Genomic DNA, 17,553 nt, shown 5'->3' on the forward strand with positions numbered 1-17,553 from the left:
ACGGTGTCTGTGGGGAATGCCGAGGACTACCAGGAGCATCGGAGGATGGGGCCTCTGATGGCTGGTGTCGCTTCGAAGGTGGCTCAGCAGGTCCCAGAACTGGTGCCATGTGATGGCAACCAGTGGTGATGCTTGCAGAAACATCCTCTGTGCTCGGCCTGGTCTTTCCCTGGCGCCGAGGAAGTGGACGATCCCGATGACTGGGAGAGAGGTGAGACCATCAAGGATCTATGCTGTCCCCTCAATCCTTGGAGGTACTAGTGAGGGACAGCCAGGGGAAGTGTATCCGAAGGCTCCCTGTGACCTCCCGGCGTCGATGGGACTGACACAGGAGAAGAAGGAGCAGACTTTGGAGCCCCAAAAAGTTTCTTCATCTTATCGAGGCGCTCCAAACACACTTTGGGGGAGGGTCATCTGATCGCACAGACAGCACCATCAGACGTCGTGTGAGGCTCCCAGGCAGAGGATGCAAACCTCATATGGATCTGTGATGGTCCGCAGGCACTGGGGGCACCGACGAAAACAGGTCGACGCCATAAAAATATCTGTCATGCGGTTGATGACCGGCGGTCACCGCGAGGCAAAAGTCAGGAATCGAGCGCAAAGTTGGGAAAAAAGGCAATAGAAAACCTACCCAAACGAGGAGGCACAGACTGCGAAGGGGGACCCATTGAGGAAAAAACGACAGGAACCGAAACTTACTCAAAAAAATATTGAGAGCTCCACGACCACGAGGCAACTGCACCGTGGAAAAGAAGAGAGACTGAAGGGGGACCTCGCGTGGACAGCAGCAGGCTGCGCATGTTCAGTGTGCTGGTCAATGCTTCTAGAAACTTTGAGAAAAGTTTTCCATGCCGGGCTCCAATCGGATGTCATCACCCCGTCCCTGCTTATCCTAGGAGAAAATTGTGGAACAGCAAGCAAGCAGACCAGGTACAAGTTTCCACACAGACTTAACCATACACCTCTGCCCTAACATTAATACTAAGTATGCAAGTCCTGGGACCTTCCCCAGTTGGAAGGGAAAAAAAACAAAAAACAAACTTCAGGGTATTTTTCTGACACATCAACCAGGGGCTTTGCCATCACCTGGCCCTATTTTACTTGGACTGGCACTTTTAAAAGCTTTGTTTGATCCATCAATCATGCTTCCTATGCCCTCCAAACACCTCTCAGACACCATTACTGAAAGCATCTGTAGTGGGTGTTTTAAAATAATTAGGCTTCTGATTTTAGATTTTAACCGAGTAAACTCAGATAAAATGCCCCAACAAAAAATAAATAGGTGTTTATCTAATAAACACTGCAAATACACCACTTCCCCTAGGATCCTCTCCCTCCTCTTTTGTCTGACTTGAACCCTCTGCTTTGTTTTATGCTTTTTCCATGCTAATGACTCCTCAGACGCACAAAAGAATGTATTTGATTCAACCGGAAAAAGGTACTCAATTCCTCCTGCACTGCAAAAAAAACAAAACAAACAGTTGAACATCGATTTTTGGTACCCACAAAGAACCCCTAATTAGCTGGAAAATAAAACCTAAATTTACAATTTATAAACTGCTAAAATCAGAAGCCCTAATTATACCACCATTAAATTGCAATCTTGCAAAAGTTCCTACACTGAACAGAATCCAGAAACAAAATCAGAATGGTATTTCAACATAAAAAAAAAAAAGAAAGTCCAGAGTCATATTGCCTAAAGGGAACATCCTAGAGAGCAGAGGGTGGCCAACTCATTGCTTTTTCAAGTGTAAAAACGTGGCTTTTGCTCTCCTGTTCCCTTTGCAACTGGGCAGCACTGCACAGGACAGGAGGGGAGGTACTGGGGATACTGGTGCTGGGCAGACGGTAGGGAAAAAAGCGTGTGTTTGGGAGAGCAGGCAGGAGACAGAGGGATATGGAGCGGGGTTAAGTAGCACAAGATATTCTTGGAAGATATTCTGTTGAGGGCTGCTGATCCCCCTTCATTGTTCACATGCAGGCAAGAGGATGTTATTCTGGGGCTGCCAAGAAACAGATGGGGGGAAAAAGTTGGGGGGTGGAAGTTTGCGAGAGAGACTGATGGTGACAAAATGAAGGAACAGAGACTGGTAGGGAAGGGATAGGGGATTGAAGGGGGGGGGAGAGACTGGGGGGGGTGAGACTGGTGGGGACAGGATGGGATTGACAAAAAGACTTGTGGTGAAAGGGTGTGGGAAACATTGAGAAAGAGGAGAGACTTGTGGGGACAAGGCTAGGGATTGAGAGACAGACTAGTGGGAAAATTGAAACTGATGGAGAAAGGGTGGAAGGATTGAGAGAGACTGGTTGAAACAGGTTGAGGGACGTGAAAGACTTGTAGAGACTGGACAGGAGGAGTGAGGGAGAAACTATGGATGAAAGAGTTAGAGGACTCAGATAGGTGGGAACAGGATGGGGAGATTTAGAGAGAAACTGGTGGTAGGGGCAGGGTGGAAGATTGAGAGAGGCTGCTGGGCACAGGGTGAGGAAAATGAGAGCAAGAGAAAGACCAGTGGAAGCATAGAGAGAGACTGGTTGGTACAAATGGAGACAGAGACTGCTAGAAACATGGTGGGAGGATTGAGAGAGACTGGTCAGAACAGGGTGAAGGAACAGAGAGGGAGACTGGTGGGGACAGGGTGGAGGATACTGATAGAGATATACTGGTGGCGATCAGGAACAAGGAGGCTCCTTGTTGGAACCTAGGGCTGGCGTGTCCATTAAACGAAAAAAGCAGAGATGTGTTTAGAGATGTGCATTAAAAAAAATGTTGTGCCAGTTCATTTTTCGGTTCAGGGGGTGGGACATTTCGGTCCACCCCCGAATCAAATTTTACTTCCATTGCCAATTTCGTTTGGGGAAAAAAAAAAAACCCAAAAAAACCACAATCCTTCAAATTTTAACTAAATGGAAAGCCCCCCACCCTCCCAATCCCCCCCACCAAAACTCACTCAATGACCCTGGTGGTCCAGCGAGGGGTCCGGGAGCTCAGAGCAATTGCCAGTCCCCAGGGGCCCGTCAGCTGCCAGCAGCCCTCTGCCCTTACCATGTGACAGGGGTGACCGGTGCCATTGGCCGGCCCCTGTCACATTAGGAGCAATGGATGGCCCATGCCATTTTGAATGCTCCTACCATGTGACAGGGGCCAGCCAATGGCACCGGTAGCCCCTGTCACATGGTAAGGGCAGAGGGCTGCTGGTGCCATTTTGAATACTGGCAGCTGACGGGCCCCCGGGGACTAGCAATTGCTCTGAGCTCCCAGACCCCTTGCTGGACCACCAGGGTCATTGAGTGAGTTTGGGGGGGGGGGGGCGGCTTTCCATTTAGTTAAAATTTGAAGGATTGGGGTGGGGGGGGTTTTCTTAGATGTGCAGTTCCCTAAAAAACAAAAACAAACAAAAAAAAAAACACCACCAAACAAAACTATAGGAAAACCTATGAAATTTCATGGGTTTTCATATCTGGGTTTTTTTTCCCCCGAAATGCAACAAAATAGGAAATAAAGACAAAATTTCCTATTTCGTTGCAAAGACTGCACCTCTCTGGAGAGTGAGTGTTCGAGAGAGCAATGGTGTAATAGAGCGGGGACGGAGCCTGTATAAGAGTGTGTGTGTAAATGAGACAAGGAACCTGAATGTGTGTAAGAAAGGGGGTCTGTCTGAGTGAATGAGGTCAGGGCCTGGAGTGGGGGGGGGGGCGCAAGTTAGAAGGTTTGCCTAGATCACCTCACACCCTTGCATTGGTCCTGTTGGAACCACTTCAGCCCCTCCTCCCCACTGCCCCCTGTCTCTTTGGTACTGTGAATTCTAGTTTCTTGACTCTTGGTGCATGGAAGCTTGACCACTCCTGCTCTAAAGGGTTTACAAGCTGAACACAGGAGAGGCACTCACCTTCTGTAATGTCACCGTATACTGTTCCCATATCAGCTCTTCCATTCCTAAGGCTGGCTGCATAACAAGAAACACACACATTAGTAGAAAGCAACACAATTAAAGAAATAAAAAAATATATAACAAAAACAAGGTGTTCCTTAAAATAGCAGCTTCTGTTTCTGCAATTCACTGCATCTTTGATATTCTATCGTCTTTGTCCTAAATATATTTTACACTCATTACTTCAAGATCATTTTTTGAAACATGAACAAACTCCAGCTGCTCGTGCTGTGCATTCATGCCTACCTGAGGCTCAAAGGATGAGCAGAGCAGTTCCCAGATTTGCTTATATCCACAACAGTGAGAATGGCTACAGCAGATATTTCCAAGATTTTTAAAAACCTATTACTTCTGTTTTGTGATGACAAGAATCCATATGAATTTCAGTATATTTTAGCCACTGAAGCCTTGCAGTTGAAAAAGTAACTTGTGCTGTCCTTTAGGTTTCGTAGCCTTCAAAATGTAAAATAATTAAAAATAAATAAAAATCTACTGCAAATATGACTGGACAATCATAACAAAGTAACATAGTAATGATGGCAGAAAAAGACCAAAATGGTCCATCCAGTCTGCCCAGCAAGCTTCCCAAGGTAGTATCTGCTGCCCCGTGCTGGTTAAGCTTTTTTTTTTTTATTTATTACCATTCTCTAGCCTTTTAGGGATCCACAGTGTTTATCCCATGCCCCTTTGAAATCCTTCACAGTTTTAGTCTTCACCACTTCCTCCAGAAGGGCATTCCAGGCATCCACCACTCTCTCAGTGAAGAAATATTTCCTGACATTGGTTCTAAGTCTTCCTCCCTGGAGTTTCAAATCGAGACCCCTAGTTCTACTAAATTGGTTCCTATGGACAAGGTCTGTTGTTGACAACCATGGATCATTAAAACCTTTCAAGTATCCGAAGGTCTGTATCATATCACCCCTGCTCCTCCTCTCCTCCAGGGTATACTTATTCATGTTCTTCAACCTCTCCTCATAAGTCATAATTGTGAACTGGCTTGAAGTGAGGCATACTGAAGACTACCCTTTCAAGAAATTAACTTTGCAGCAAGAACATACAAGACTTTAGGAATCTTTAAAGATCTTCTGTGCATTTGAGCAGCATGTTAAAAAAAAGTAAAATAGAATACTTGTACACCTCAAAAATGAAAACCCATAGTCCTGATTTTTGGCACTCATTTTAAGATGCCTTTTCTGTTCTCTTCCAAAAGGTTTTTCATGCTTTACTTTTTTTTTTTTATATGTCCCTGGAATTTTGATTAGATCATGCCCCACTTCTGAGAGTATCCTCTACTAAAGGTTCATACACTGATTTTGACCAAACCACAGCTTCTGTGGCAAAAAAGTTATGAATACAAATTAAAAAAAAAAAAAAAAGAAGAAGAAAAACCCATGAAGAAGCTAGACTGGGAAAGAAATCTGTCACTAATCAGAAGTAAGAAGATAAGACATTCCTAAAGCAAGAAATGAGCAGGGCATACACAGAAGTTGTTCACTCACTGAAGTGGAATTAGAACCAAGCACCGCAGAGCATGCTGGGACTGAGAACCAAGGAGAGGAGAAGAGGGGAAGATAAATAATAAAAGGTCAATAAGAATTTTGTACTGGATCTAGGAGTCTTTGATAGTGATACTTTTTTTTTTTTTAAGAGGAAGAAAAAAATTTGATGTAGTACATTTTTCAAGACTTCACAAGACCTCTTCTTCAAATGTGCCACAATAGCGACATGGGAAAGACAAGGAAGTGAATATTCTCAGCTGTATGGCTTGGAGATGAGAAGCAGAGAGAGGGACAAGAGAGGTATAGTAGATAAGTCAAGAAGCAACAAAGACCAAAATTACTAAGAGTTTTGTTTTCTAATTTAATTTATTGAATTTTCAACAAAGTAAAAAAAAACAAACAAATAAAAAAACCTGTTACAGAAACGTAAGTGCAATCCTTTTGAAATGTACATATGAAAAAGAAAAAAACCTGGAATCTCACTACATTAGTCTACCAAAATGAGGTGGGGTGGAGGAAACAATATAGGAGAAAAAAATAAGGAAATAATTAAGAGTCTTGGCATGGCGGAACCTGACAATTAATTGGATCAACTAAATATCATCACTGTCTACTTCAGCAGACAGGTTTTGAATATCCAAAAAGATCTCAAATGCTCTGGGGTAAAGAAAATGTTTAACACCAAGATATTTGATCAAACATTTATGTGGATAACGTAGCATGAAGGAGTCGCCTAGGTACAAACTTCCTGCCTCATTTCTAAAAACCAGCTTCCTACATTTCTGGGCAATGCATCATACTGAGGTAAATCCAGATTCTCTGCTCCAAAAATAATTCATTTATTTTACAAAAGGTATAAACGCATTATCATACTCAAGTCTTGTTCTCAAATACAAGAGACACAAAATGTAGCTCTCATTCTTCCACTGTTGATTTCTCCAAGAAGGCTACCAAATCTCAACTATCCATTGATGGCTGAGCTGCACCTCCTTCTTCCACTTTAGCCTTTTCACATTTCTCAGTAGGAAAAAAAAGATTTTATTCACCAGTGGGCATGTATCAAGTGACATACATAGCACTTCAGATATTTTTTAAAAATCTCTCAAGGCATCATGCCAGGAACTTTAGGGAAATTCTAGAACCACAAATTCAGATACCTAACATGATTTTCAAAATCCTCCATCTTCTAGTTTTCTTTTTAAATTGTTTTAAGGAGTTATTTTTTAGTTTCCTGGAATACTTTTTGATAAGCAAGTGTAATTAATAGCAGATCAACCACTGATAAACTAATAAATGTGGATTTTATATATTTATTATATATAGTTGAAGCATAAGGATTGTTAAAACATGAAAATGTAGCATACTGTTTTTATTTTTCTCTAGCTTGCTCAATAAGAAGCTTAGATAAAAAAAAAAAAATAGATGTCTTTTGTTCTTAACAGATAAGGCCAGTGAAAGCCAGTGCTTAGAGTCAGGCACAGGATCTCTCTAACAAGCCATAGCCAAACCATAAATCTTATCAAAGCTGTGAGTTCTAATTAGTCCAACTGAACTGGCTTTGCCAAAGAACTAGAGCCAGAAAATGAAGATATAAGGAATGGCAATTGCAGTGTCTTTTAGACAGTCAGAGAGCGCACCTATAGCCATTTCATCTGGAGAGGTCTCTAGGCCTATTGTCTTGATTTTTTCACAGATATGTTGACTCGCAATAGGGAGACTTGTGAGAGGTATCTTTGCACAAAATCTCTCTTTATTCTTATCCTTGTTATTGCAATGCTATTTGCCTTTCTATGTAATATGCCTTTACTGAAATTCATTATATTTATCTGTTGATTTTTACTATACTTTTACAATATTTAGTAAACCAAAGTTTTTGCTTTTACAAATCTGTGTTGTGTTCTATGACGTAATTACCCCCATTCTCTCCACTGTTTACAAGTTTCCTAATATTCCCTATTTGTTCCTGACAAAAGGACTCCTGCCCATAAGCCAGCAATTCCACTTTGGAAACCAAGAAACTAATTTCAGAGGAACATTTATTTAGTTATAGTAGTGTCTAATTTAATCAATACTGACCACAGGGACTCCAAGGTTACCCAAGAGGCTTAGCAGGGAGGGGACAGGACTTTCTCAAAAGAGCTGTCATCAAATGGAGTAGTATTCATAACCTGACTTCCCCCTTAACTCTGGGAGAATACAGCTTTTTCCTCTTTATGCTGAATCCGCTCAGCCTGGTCCCCAAACAAGAACTGGATATCAGGGTGATCTCCTGGTGCCTCTCTCTCTCTTCGCATAGACAATGCTAAGGCCTGGTTACTTCTGCTGCTTCCATGCCACTGACGTCAGTGAGAGCTCAGCTGCCCAATCCAAAGCCTATCTTTTCTGACAGTGGAAGCCATTGATCCAGAGGGCTTAGAGATGCTTCTTCCCCAGGTAGATCCAGCACTCCTCCACCATAGTCAACAGTGAGGCAACAAAGAGTTCAATTTTCCATTACAGTCATTCTCTGTTAGAGTCTGAGCTTCAGAGGGAAAAGCTCTGGACTATGCCTTTTCTTTTAGCCGGCATAACAGGAAACGGGAAGCAGCAGGAGTTTCATCGCTGCAGCCTCTCATGCTGCCATCTTGACTCCATCTCCTAGAACTACTAAGGTTTTAACAAAACTAGGAGAGAAAGGGAGGAATTCTGGGAGACTGCATATATAGCCAAGTTATACATACAGAGTCATCATACAAGATGTCTTATTCAAAAGTCACACTTTATAGGGGGGTAGTAGAGCAAAGATGGAAAAGGGAGCATGAGGGACAGATAAGTCAGGTGGGTAGGAAGACAAGGAAAGAAGGATTAGGAGGACAGGAATTGGTCATATCCATATTGGACTTCAGGGGGGGGGGGGGGCAGTGATTTTTCCAGTGGTTAATGCTATATTCCAGAAATGTGCACCATCTGTTTGGAGGATATTCAGGGCCATCACCTTCAAGGATTTGGCAGCTGAGATTCAATGCCAAGAAGTGCAGAGTCATGCATCTGGGTTGCAGTAATCCAAAAGAGCTTTATATAATGAGGGGTGAAAGACTGATGAGCATGGACTGGGACCTTGCAGTGAATGTCTGCCAACCTGAGGTGGCAAGGCAATGTGACAAGGTGATGGATAAAGCCAGAAGAATACTGGGATGCATAAAGAGGAATAACCAGTAAGAAAGAGGCGGCAATGATGTCCTTGTACAGGTCCTTGGTGAGGCCTCACCTGGAGTACTGTGTTCAGTACTGGAGCCCATATCTCAAAAAGGATAGAAATAGTATGGAGACTGTCCAAAGAAGGGTGACCAAAATGGTGTGCGGTCTGTATCAGAAAACTTATAATGAGAGGGTGAAGGATCTGAATATGTACACCCTGGAAGAGAGAAGGTGTACAGGGGAGATATGATATAGACCTGAGGATACCTGAAAGATTTTAATGATACATGAACTTTGAACTTTTTCCATTGGAAACATTAGAACTAGGGGTCACAAAACGAAACTACAAGGCGGAAGACTCAGAACCAATATAAGGAAATATTTTTTCAAGGAGAAGTTGGATGCCTGGAATGCCCTTTTGGAAGAGGTGGTGAGGCCAAAAGCAGTAAACTAATTCAAAAGGGCATGGGATAAACACTGTGGATCCCTAACGATTTGTGGATAATGAAGGAAAGGGTACATGGGAGTAAACTGCATGGAGCAGCAGTTAGTACCCTTAACAGAAGACATGGGGGATTACTAACCTTAACCAGTTAGCCTTGATGCTTTTGACGCAACTACATCATCGCCCTCTGCTTTGATGGTGGGGAAGAGGTATTATATTCTGAAGGCAGCCAATACTGGGCCCTGACTTTTAAGGTCTGGGTTACTGATATGTAGACATTAGGAGTAAAGCACAGGACTACTTCTATGGCCAAGTCCAAAAGCAAAGCATGTTCAAGCAGCAGTGTCTGAATTATTAGGAAGGCTACTCACCACATACAAATGTTGCTAGCCATAATTTTGTTATGTGCTTGACAGTTGCTTGGTTTTGATCGTAAGTATTACTATCCTTAACATAAGGCATGGGAGTAACCTGCATGGAATGGCAGTGACTACCATAAGAAACTTGCTGGGAAGACTGGATGGACTATTTGGGCTTTTTTGGCAGACAATACTATGTTACCATGTAATCCTCCTACAACCACATAAAAAATTTTTTTTACATAATCAAAAAACAGATGCAACACAAATCAGAAGGTTGAAATGTAGGGCGACATCCGAATGCAACTCTAAAGCCTGACTGGTGAGCTAATGCAGCTCAGCAAGTAGCACTGCTGCATCTGTACTCTACGCATATCAGGAACACACAGACACATGCACTACCAAAAAAAAAAAAAAACAACCACAACTCCATGGCAGCAAATTCACTTCCTTCGGAACACTGGCTTTTTCTCAGGTTATCACTTTCATGGGGATTGAACAGAGCCAGGCCTGGCTGGGAAAAACCTCGGAGTGTCACTCTGGTAGTCGGGAGGGCTGGACTTTGGAAGTTTAAGATAACAAGAGCTAGAGCAGAACGGGATCTTGGGCTGCAGGACAGGAACTGGAACAGATTCTAGAAGCCTGGGGCTGCAGACCAGGACCCGGAGTCAGAAAACAGATCACTAACGAGCAGAAACAGCAAAGCCTAGAACTGGTGAAACTGCAAGATTAGAACAAAGGACTGCAGTGAAAAATTAGAATGGATTGATATGAAGAATGCAGGGAGTCTTATGCATTGAAAGAGTCCAACAGCAAGAGGCCAAGTTAGCCTTTGGAATGCTGTAAACAGCTTCCTTCTTCCTGCACAACCCTTTCTGAAGGAGCCACACACCAATGCTGCGTAGTCTTTGAGGCTATCTGAAACAGTCTTCTCTGCTTGCTTCAGAATCCTGGTTGGTCTGCAGGTTACATCTTCTATCTTGAATCCCAGGGCTGACTCCAGTTTGAGTCCCTATCAGGCTTTCGCTTTGAGAGGCAAAGAAGCAGGTGCTTCAGAAAACTTCAAATATTTCTTCTCAGAAATAAAAAAAAAAAAAAGTTCTACCTAGAACTAATGCAACCTACTTTCTAGGGAAAAAAAAATATGTATATACTCCCTTGGACTCCTGACATATCTTAAAAATTTGGTGTGGATAGGCAGCAAAAAAAATTATTAAGGAAGACAAACAGACATAGCAATCTCAGTTTTCTCTTCAGAAAGTAGGAATATACACCCCCATGCATTTACATCATCTAGTGAGCAATTCAAAAACACTGTGGAACTTTTACTGCTTCAAGACTAATGAAATCAAATTAACCATGTGCAGTGTGTTCAGACCCTTTCACTTTTTCCACATTTTATTACATTACAGCCTTATTCTAAAATGACAATATGCATTTTCCCTCCTCAATCTACACACAATAACCCATAACGACAAAGCAAAATTAGGTTTGCAGCAATCTGTGCAAATTTAAAAAGAAAAAAAACCTGAAATATCACATTTACATAAGCATTCAGACCCTTTGCTATGATACAAAGTTAAGTTCAAATGCATCCTGTTTCCATTGATCATCCTTGAGATGCTTCTCCAACTTGACTGCAGTCCACCTGTGGTAAATTCAATTGATTGGACGTGATTTGGAAAGGCACATCTGTCTTTTTGAAGTCCCACAGTTGACCGTGCATGGCAGAGCAAAATCAAAGCCATAAAGTTGAATAAATTAGCTGTAGACCTCCAGGACAGGACTGTGTCGAGGCACAGATCAGGGGAAGGGTACAAAATAATTGCTTCAGCATTGAAGGTCCTGAACTGCACAATGACTTCCATCATTCTTAAACTGAAGAAATTTGGAACCACCAGTATCTTCCTAGAACTGGCCGCCCTGCCCGCCCAAGCTGAGCAATCTGGGGAGAAGGGCCTTGATCAGGGAGGTGAGCAAGAACCCGATGATCACTCTGACAGAGCTCCAGAGTTCCGTTGTGGAGATGGGAGAACCTTCCAGAAGGACAACCATATCTGCAACACTCCACCAATCAGGCCTTTATGGTAGAGTGGCCAAACAGAAGCCATTTCTCAGTAACAGGCACAAGACAGCTCGCTTGGAGTTTGCCAACAGGCACTTAAAGGACTCTGGGAGCATGAGAAACAAGATTCTCTGGTCTGATGAAATCATGATTGAACTCTTTGGCCTGAATGCCTAGCATCATGCCTGGAGGAAACCAGGCACAGCCACTCATCACCTAGCAAATACCATCCCTACTGTGAAGCATGGTGGGGGCAGCATCATGCAGTCTAGTACAGAGAGATCCTTGATGAAAACCTGCTCCAGAGCGCTCTAGACCTCAGCCTGGGGCGAAAATTCATCTTCCAAACAGGACAATGACCTTAATCACACAGCCAACACAGGAGTGACTTCAGCACAAGTCTGTGAATATCCTTTAGTAGTCCAGTCAGAGACTGGATTTGAACCCAAATCGAACATCTTCTGGAGAGACCTGAAAATAGCTGTTTATTGATGCTCCCCAGGCAACCTGACACAGCAAATCCCCAAATCCAGGTGTGCCAAGATTGTAGCATCATACCCAAGAAGTCTTGAGGCTGTAATTGCTGCAAAAGGTGCCTCAACAAAATACCAGTAAAGGGTCTGAATACTTACATAAATGTGATATTTCAGGTTGGTTTTTTGTTGTTTTTTTTAATTAATTTATAAACCTGATTTTGCTTTGTCACTATGTGTAGACTGAGGAGGGAAAAAAATGCAAATGATCAATTTCAGAATAAGGCAGTAATGCAACAAAATGTGGAAAAAGTGAAGGGGTCCGAATACTTTCTGAATGTACTATACTTCAGTTACTTGGTTGTAAAACAAAACAACAAAAAAAAACACACTACTCTAAATGATTTAACTAGCACAAAAATCAATGTATTACAAACTTGGCAATCATCTGTTATTCCTAGGGCTGATTTACTGTATTTTTCGCTCAATAAGACGCACTTTTTTCCCCCCTATAGTGGGGGGAAAATGTCTATGCGTCATAAGGAGCGAATATTAAAAAAAACCTAACTACAACCCCCTACTCTCCTGACCACCCCAAGACTTGCCAAAAGTACCTGGTGGTCCAGCAGGGGTCCGGGAGCGATCTTCTGCACTTGGGCCGTCGGCTGCCAGTATTCAAAATGGCGCCGATAGCCTTTGCCCTTACTATGTCACAGGGGCTACCAGTGCCATGTGACAGTACTCCAGGTGAGGCCTTATGCCCCTCCCCTAATTTGCTCCATAAGAAGCACAGACGCCCGGGAACAGAGCCGGTTTAGCACACCATTTTTTTTCCCCAATTTTCCTGCTCTGAATCCTAGGTGCGTCTTATGGAGTGAAAAATATGGTATTTTGTCCTGTCACTAAACCAGAACCTTTTTGGCTGTGAGACCACTCTCCACTAGAAAAGAATAGAGCACATGGGGGAAAAAAAAAGGTGCAGGAAGGAGAACAGGCTCGATTAAAGCCATGGGGAGAGAGAGCACTGCCACTGTTGCGCAAAAAAAAAAAAAAAAAAAGTGGGGTAGAGGCAGTTTTAAATAAAGTAATGGGAGGAAGAGCATCACAAGGTCATAACAAGTACAATCTCCCCTTCCTCCACCACCAACTGACCCAGTAATTTTTTTCGTTTTAGAAAAACCACCACTGGTTCTTGTTTTACTCTTCAGCACATCATGAACCTAGGTTTAAAGAAAAAAAATTAAAACCGCAGAACTGCAATTTCTCAAACCTGCACCCTAAGAGTTCAATGACTTTTTTCAGAACACAAGATGTCTTCGTCTTCTGAAAACCATCATTGTCTTCCTACACATCCCCAGCCCCATGTTATTACTCTACATATCTGCTGCTTAAAGATTCAACAGGGATACTTTTCATTACTCTAAAACCACATGATTATGCTGACTTTGGTAAAAATCCTTTGAGGGAGAGCAAATCAAACCATTCCTGATGCAGATGACCACAATAGGCCCCTTCTGCTAAGGGAAGAGTGCAAAAGCAATAGGATTAATCTGATATCATTAATCTGTTCAGCCTCTAGAAGCTAAATATCCAAAGCAACTTTCATGTGCAGAGATTCCAACTCGGGGCAGGAAAAACTCTGAAATTTAACGGACAACATCTGGCTGAATCCAAGGCACCTTCCTAATCAAATTTAATGTCTATTAAGTTTCACTTCCCCTTTGCAAAGTAAATTCAGGTCACTTTTGAAAAGGGACAAACGACATCTCTTTGCAAGTGTGCGTTTTCTAGTTTATATGTAGTCTATTATCTAAAAATCTACATTTCAGTTCAGTTCATAAATCTGTGGGCTGTCACATGTATAATTACCACAAATTTTCAAAGTAAACTTACATAAGATCACTCTGAAAGTTATCCTAGCAAGACTCCCTACACAAAATACACCTAATTTATACAGGAAGTTTCTCTGAGAAAGTTTACAAGCAGAGTTTTCAAAATCAAAAGGCATGTATGTAAATCCAACCCCCCCCCCCTACCCCCTCCGAATGCCTCTCCACTACATGCATAAAATCACACACCAGATATTCTTTTGAAAGTTACCCTCTAAAGCAGTGGCTCTCAACCTTTTTTCTATTGGGACACACCAGGCAGATAATGCTACAGACATGACACACTGAACACTTGACCATCATGGGGGCTAAATGTAAACATATACGCTGCATCCTCAGGAACCCGCATCCATCCACAAACAATGGATGCAGAGCAGAACTAAGAATATTTGAAATACAACTCGTTATATAAAAAAAGATATTCTGATTCCGGTGTTCTCTCAGTAACAGAAACACAAACACCAGGCACATTGTAAAATACAAAACCTGAAAAAAAAAAAAAAACCCATCACTCAGCACATGTACAGCAAACCTTCCATACCATTGCAACACTAACTCCAAGAACTGAAACAGCAATAGCCCTTTCCTATGAAAAGGCAGCAGTGCAGCACCAATGCATGTCCTACTGAGAATGAGAAAACAACAAAAAATTCCTACCTACTAGTAAAATACCTTACCTTACTTACACACACAGATCAAACCTTTACCAAATACACGATAAAGTACACCAAATTACAAATGTGGAGACTAAAACTGGAATGGAAACCTCAAAAAACCACTCTGTATGCAGTGCAAAACTGGAGAGCTAGAAACAGAAATACAAATCCTCCTACACTAAGCAAAGTACAAAGAAAGAAGAAATGCAGATTCCCAAAACTGACATATTATGGCTCTTGCACCCCGTCACTCCCCTTCCATGCCTCCATCATCCTTCAGTTTTCCCAGTTACTCCCTTTCAATCATCCATTAACATTCATATCCCTGCCCAGCAATCCTGACCCCCTCCCCCACATCTTCTTCCCTGTGCTCCCTCTCTCCCCTGCTTGACTCTCCCTACCCCCTTCATCCCATCTTCCTGCCTGCCCAGCTACCCCAACCCACCTCTTCCTGCTCAGCAGCCCCCACACTCCCTCTCCGTTCCATCTTCATCTTCCCAGCATCCCCAACCTCCTTTCCCCCACCCTCCACAGGGTGAAGAGATCATCAGCAGCAGCAGCAGCAACAGCATCATTCCCAGACTCAGCAGGGGAAGATAAAGTTTGCATCCCATCAGGCCCAGATCAGCAGAAGCTGGCAATGTCTCCTCCTTCACCCAGATCAGAGCGAAACAGCCTCCCACTGGGCCAGAAAGAGGAGAAGGAAGTGAGAGCAGCCTCCCATCAAGCCCAATGTAAGAGAAGTCAACCAACTCCCGCCCAGGCTGATAAGGAGGCAGCCATCTGCTGACCCTGCAACACACCTCCCAGGTCCTCAGGACACACCAGTTTATCCAGACACACCTGTTGAGAACCACTGCTCTAAAGGAAGGTTATGTTTTCCCAAATTCCAACATGAGCAACGACATAAAGCATATCAAGCAGCCCTCAGAATGGTTGGAGTAAGAATGAGGACAGTCTGCATATAGCAGAACTAGGAAAAAAAACCACACTCATCTCTTTTCTGAAGAGGACTCAATATATTTGTGCTGCTCATCCTGCAAATGAATGTAATCCTCTAACTGAACATTACTACATTTCACATACTGAAACATGACAGCTATTCAATTTCAATCCCAGGTATAAAAAAAAAACACACAACGATTTCCACTTTCTGTGTGAAGCAACAACATACAGAGACAAGAAAACTAACAGGACATAAGCAGGTGGGTGATCCTTACAGATCTAAGATATTATAAAAACATTAATTCAGTAAGAAGAGAAAGAGGAGAAGAAATAAAGCCCATCCAGTCAGCACAGCAGATCAACTCATGCAGTATGAACTGGGCCGTTTAGGCTACCCTCACTCATACATTAAAACCTATCGCTTCCTATGCTGGAAGCCACCACAGCACGAAAGCACAGTGCCAAGATGTGAAAAGGAGGAGAGAAATCTTGCAGACAATATTCCAAGACACCTACAAAACAAATGTTTTGAGTATATCGATGTTTTGGGACAGTCTCAAAATGGGTGAGAAAGACAGACTTCAATATTCAATCTTCAGATGCTATGCAGAATTTTATCTACAACCTGGAGCTACAAAATATTAAACTAGTGTTAAATATACTGGAGAACTGGAGGACTATGAATATACTGCTATTATGGAAACAAGTTTTATGTCAGGAATTTCCAAACTTTTAACCAATGTGACCCCATTTTAGCACTTGCAAATTCACATAACCTCAGAGCACTACTAAAACAAATTAGTAGGTGTACAGTCTCTTTCCATCACTAACTCCAGTCTTACCCTCACTGCATTTCAGTTAATCCCCCCCCTCAATCTCTTTAGTAGTTCCTCTCCCTCAAAACTCCACCCTCTCAAGCTCCTCCCCTCCAGCATACACCCACTTACAACCTTTACCTCTCCAGCAGATACCCTATTATAATGCTCCAGCTCATCTCCCAGCCCATCGCCTTTCACATTCCCCAGTTGATTCTCTAACCCCAAGCCCTTCTAACCCCCAACTGATCCCTCTCAACCCCCTGGTTCCCTCCTCACTCATCCCCATCCCCTCGCTATCCCCTCATTACAGTTCCTCTCTTACATTCATCAGTCAGTCAATCTAATTTTCATTCCTCCTCTCACAGCCAATCACTCTGTATCTGATCCCTCCCTTCAAACAGCCTCTTCTCTAAATGTCCCCCCCTGGCCAGGGTCAGTAACATTTTATTTTGGGCCCTGGGCCAAAAGATGAACAACAACTGGTAAAGAGAGGGCAGACTGATGACAGGGGGGGGGGGCTACCTTTTTCTCTTGGGTAAGTTCAGTGGTGGGCGAGGAGAGAAGCGATGGCAATTTTCCATTGGCCCATGCACACTAAGACTCCCTTTCCCTTCCCTTGTGGCTGGTCCTAAGCCAGACGATGATCTGCAAGCAGCATAAGTAACAAGTGTCAGGATAGGGGGCCCATGAGCTAGCTCACAAGCCCTGCAGTGACCCCCAAGTCCTTCCTCAAGCAGTGGTTCCTGTTACCGCAGAAATTCATGCGGGGGGGTAGGACCACTGTAGGCCAGCATGTAAGTTCATGCTGGCTCATAGGCCCCATCCTGACTTTCAGTACTAATGTTGCTGGTGTCTAAAGAGTGCTGCCATTTGAGGCACTTGTGACCCCATGTGTGGCCCTGACCCCCTTTGGAAAGCACTGCTTTATGTAAATATTGTTTTATGAGATTGTTTTAATGACTTGTCAATTTGTCAATAAAGCTCTAACAGGCCGATACAGTAAAGTTCGCGGGAGAGCAGGCGGGCACCCGCTCTCCTGTGCGTGCGATTCATTTAAAAAAAAAAAAAAAAGTATTCAAATTAGGGCCCGCGGTAAAAAGAGGCGCTAGGGACACTAGCGCGTCCCTAGCGCCTCTTTTTTGACAGGAGCGGCGGCTGTCAGCGAGTTTGACAGCCGACGCTCAATTCTGCCGGCGTCAGTTCTCAAACCCGCTGACAGCCACGGGTTCGGAAACCGGACGCCGGCAAAACTGAGTGCCCAGTTTTCAACCCACGAGCCGCAGGCCAATTAA

General features: G+C 43.2%; 1 protein-coding gene across 4 annotated transcripts in view; it reads right to left on the reverse strand.

Moving 5' to 3' along the window:
- The window catches only part of TJP2 (tight junction protein 2), a 250,962-nt gene that overhangs the window by 134,048 nt on the left and 99,361 nt on the right, over window positions 1-17,553 (reverse strand). For all 4 annotated transcript variants that reach the window (XM_029612832.1, XM_029612820.1, XM_029612840.1 and 1 more), the window contains exon 2: window positions 3,894-3,950. In XM_029612832.1, the coding sequence (XP_029468692.1) occupies window positions 3,894-3,938 (45 nt within the window). In that variant the 5' untranslated portion in view covers window positions 3,939-3,950. The remainder of the gene's footprint in view (window positions 1-3,893; window positions 3,951-17,553) is intronic.

Source organism: Rhinatrema bivittatum, chromosome 1 (genome assembly GCF_901001135.1).
Source record: "Rhinatrema bivittatum chromosome 1, aRhiBiv1.1, whole genome shotgun sequence".
NCBI classification, from domain to species: domain Eukaryota; kingdom Metazoa; phylum Chordata; class Amphibia; order Gymnophiona; family Rhinatrematidae; genus Rhinatrema; species Rhinatrema bivittatum.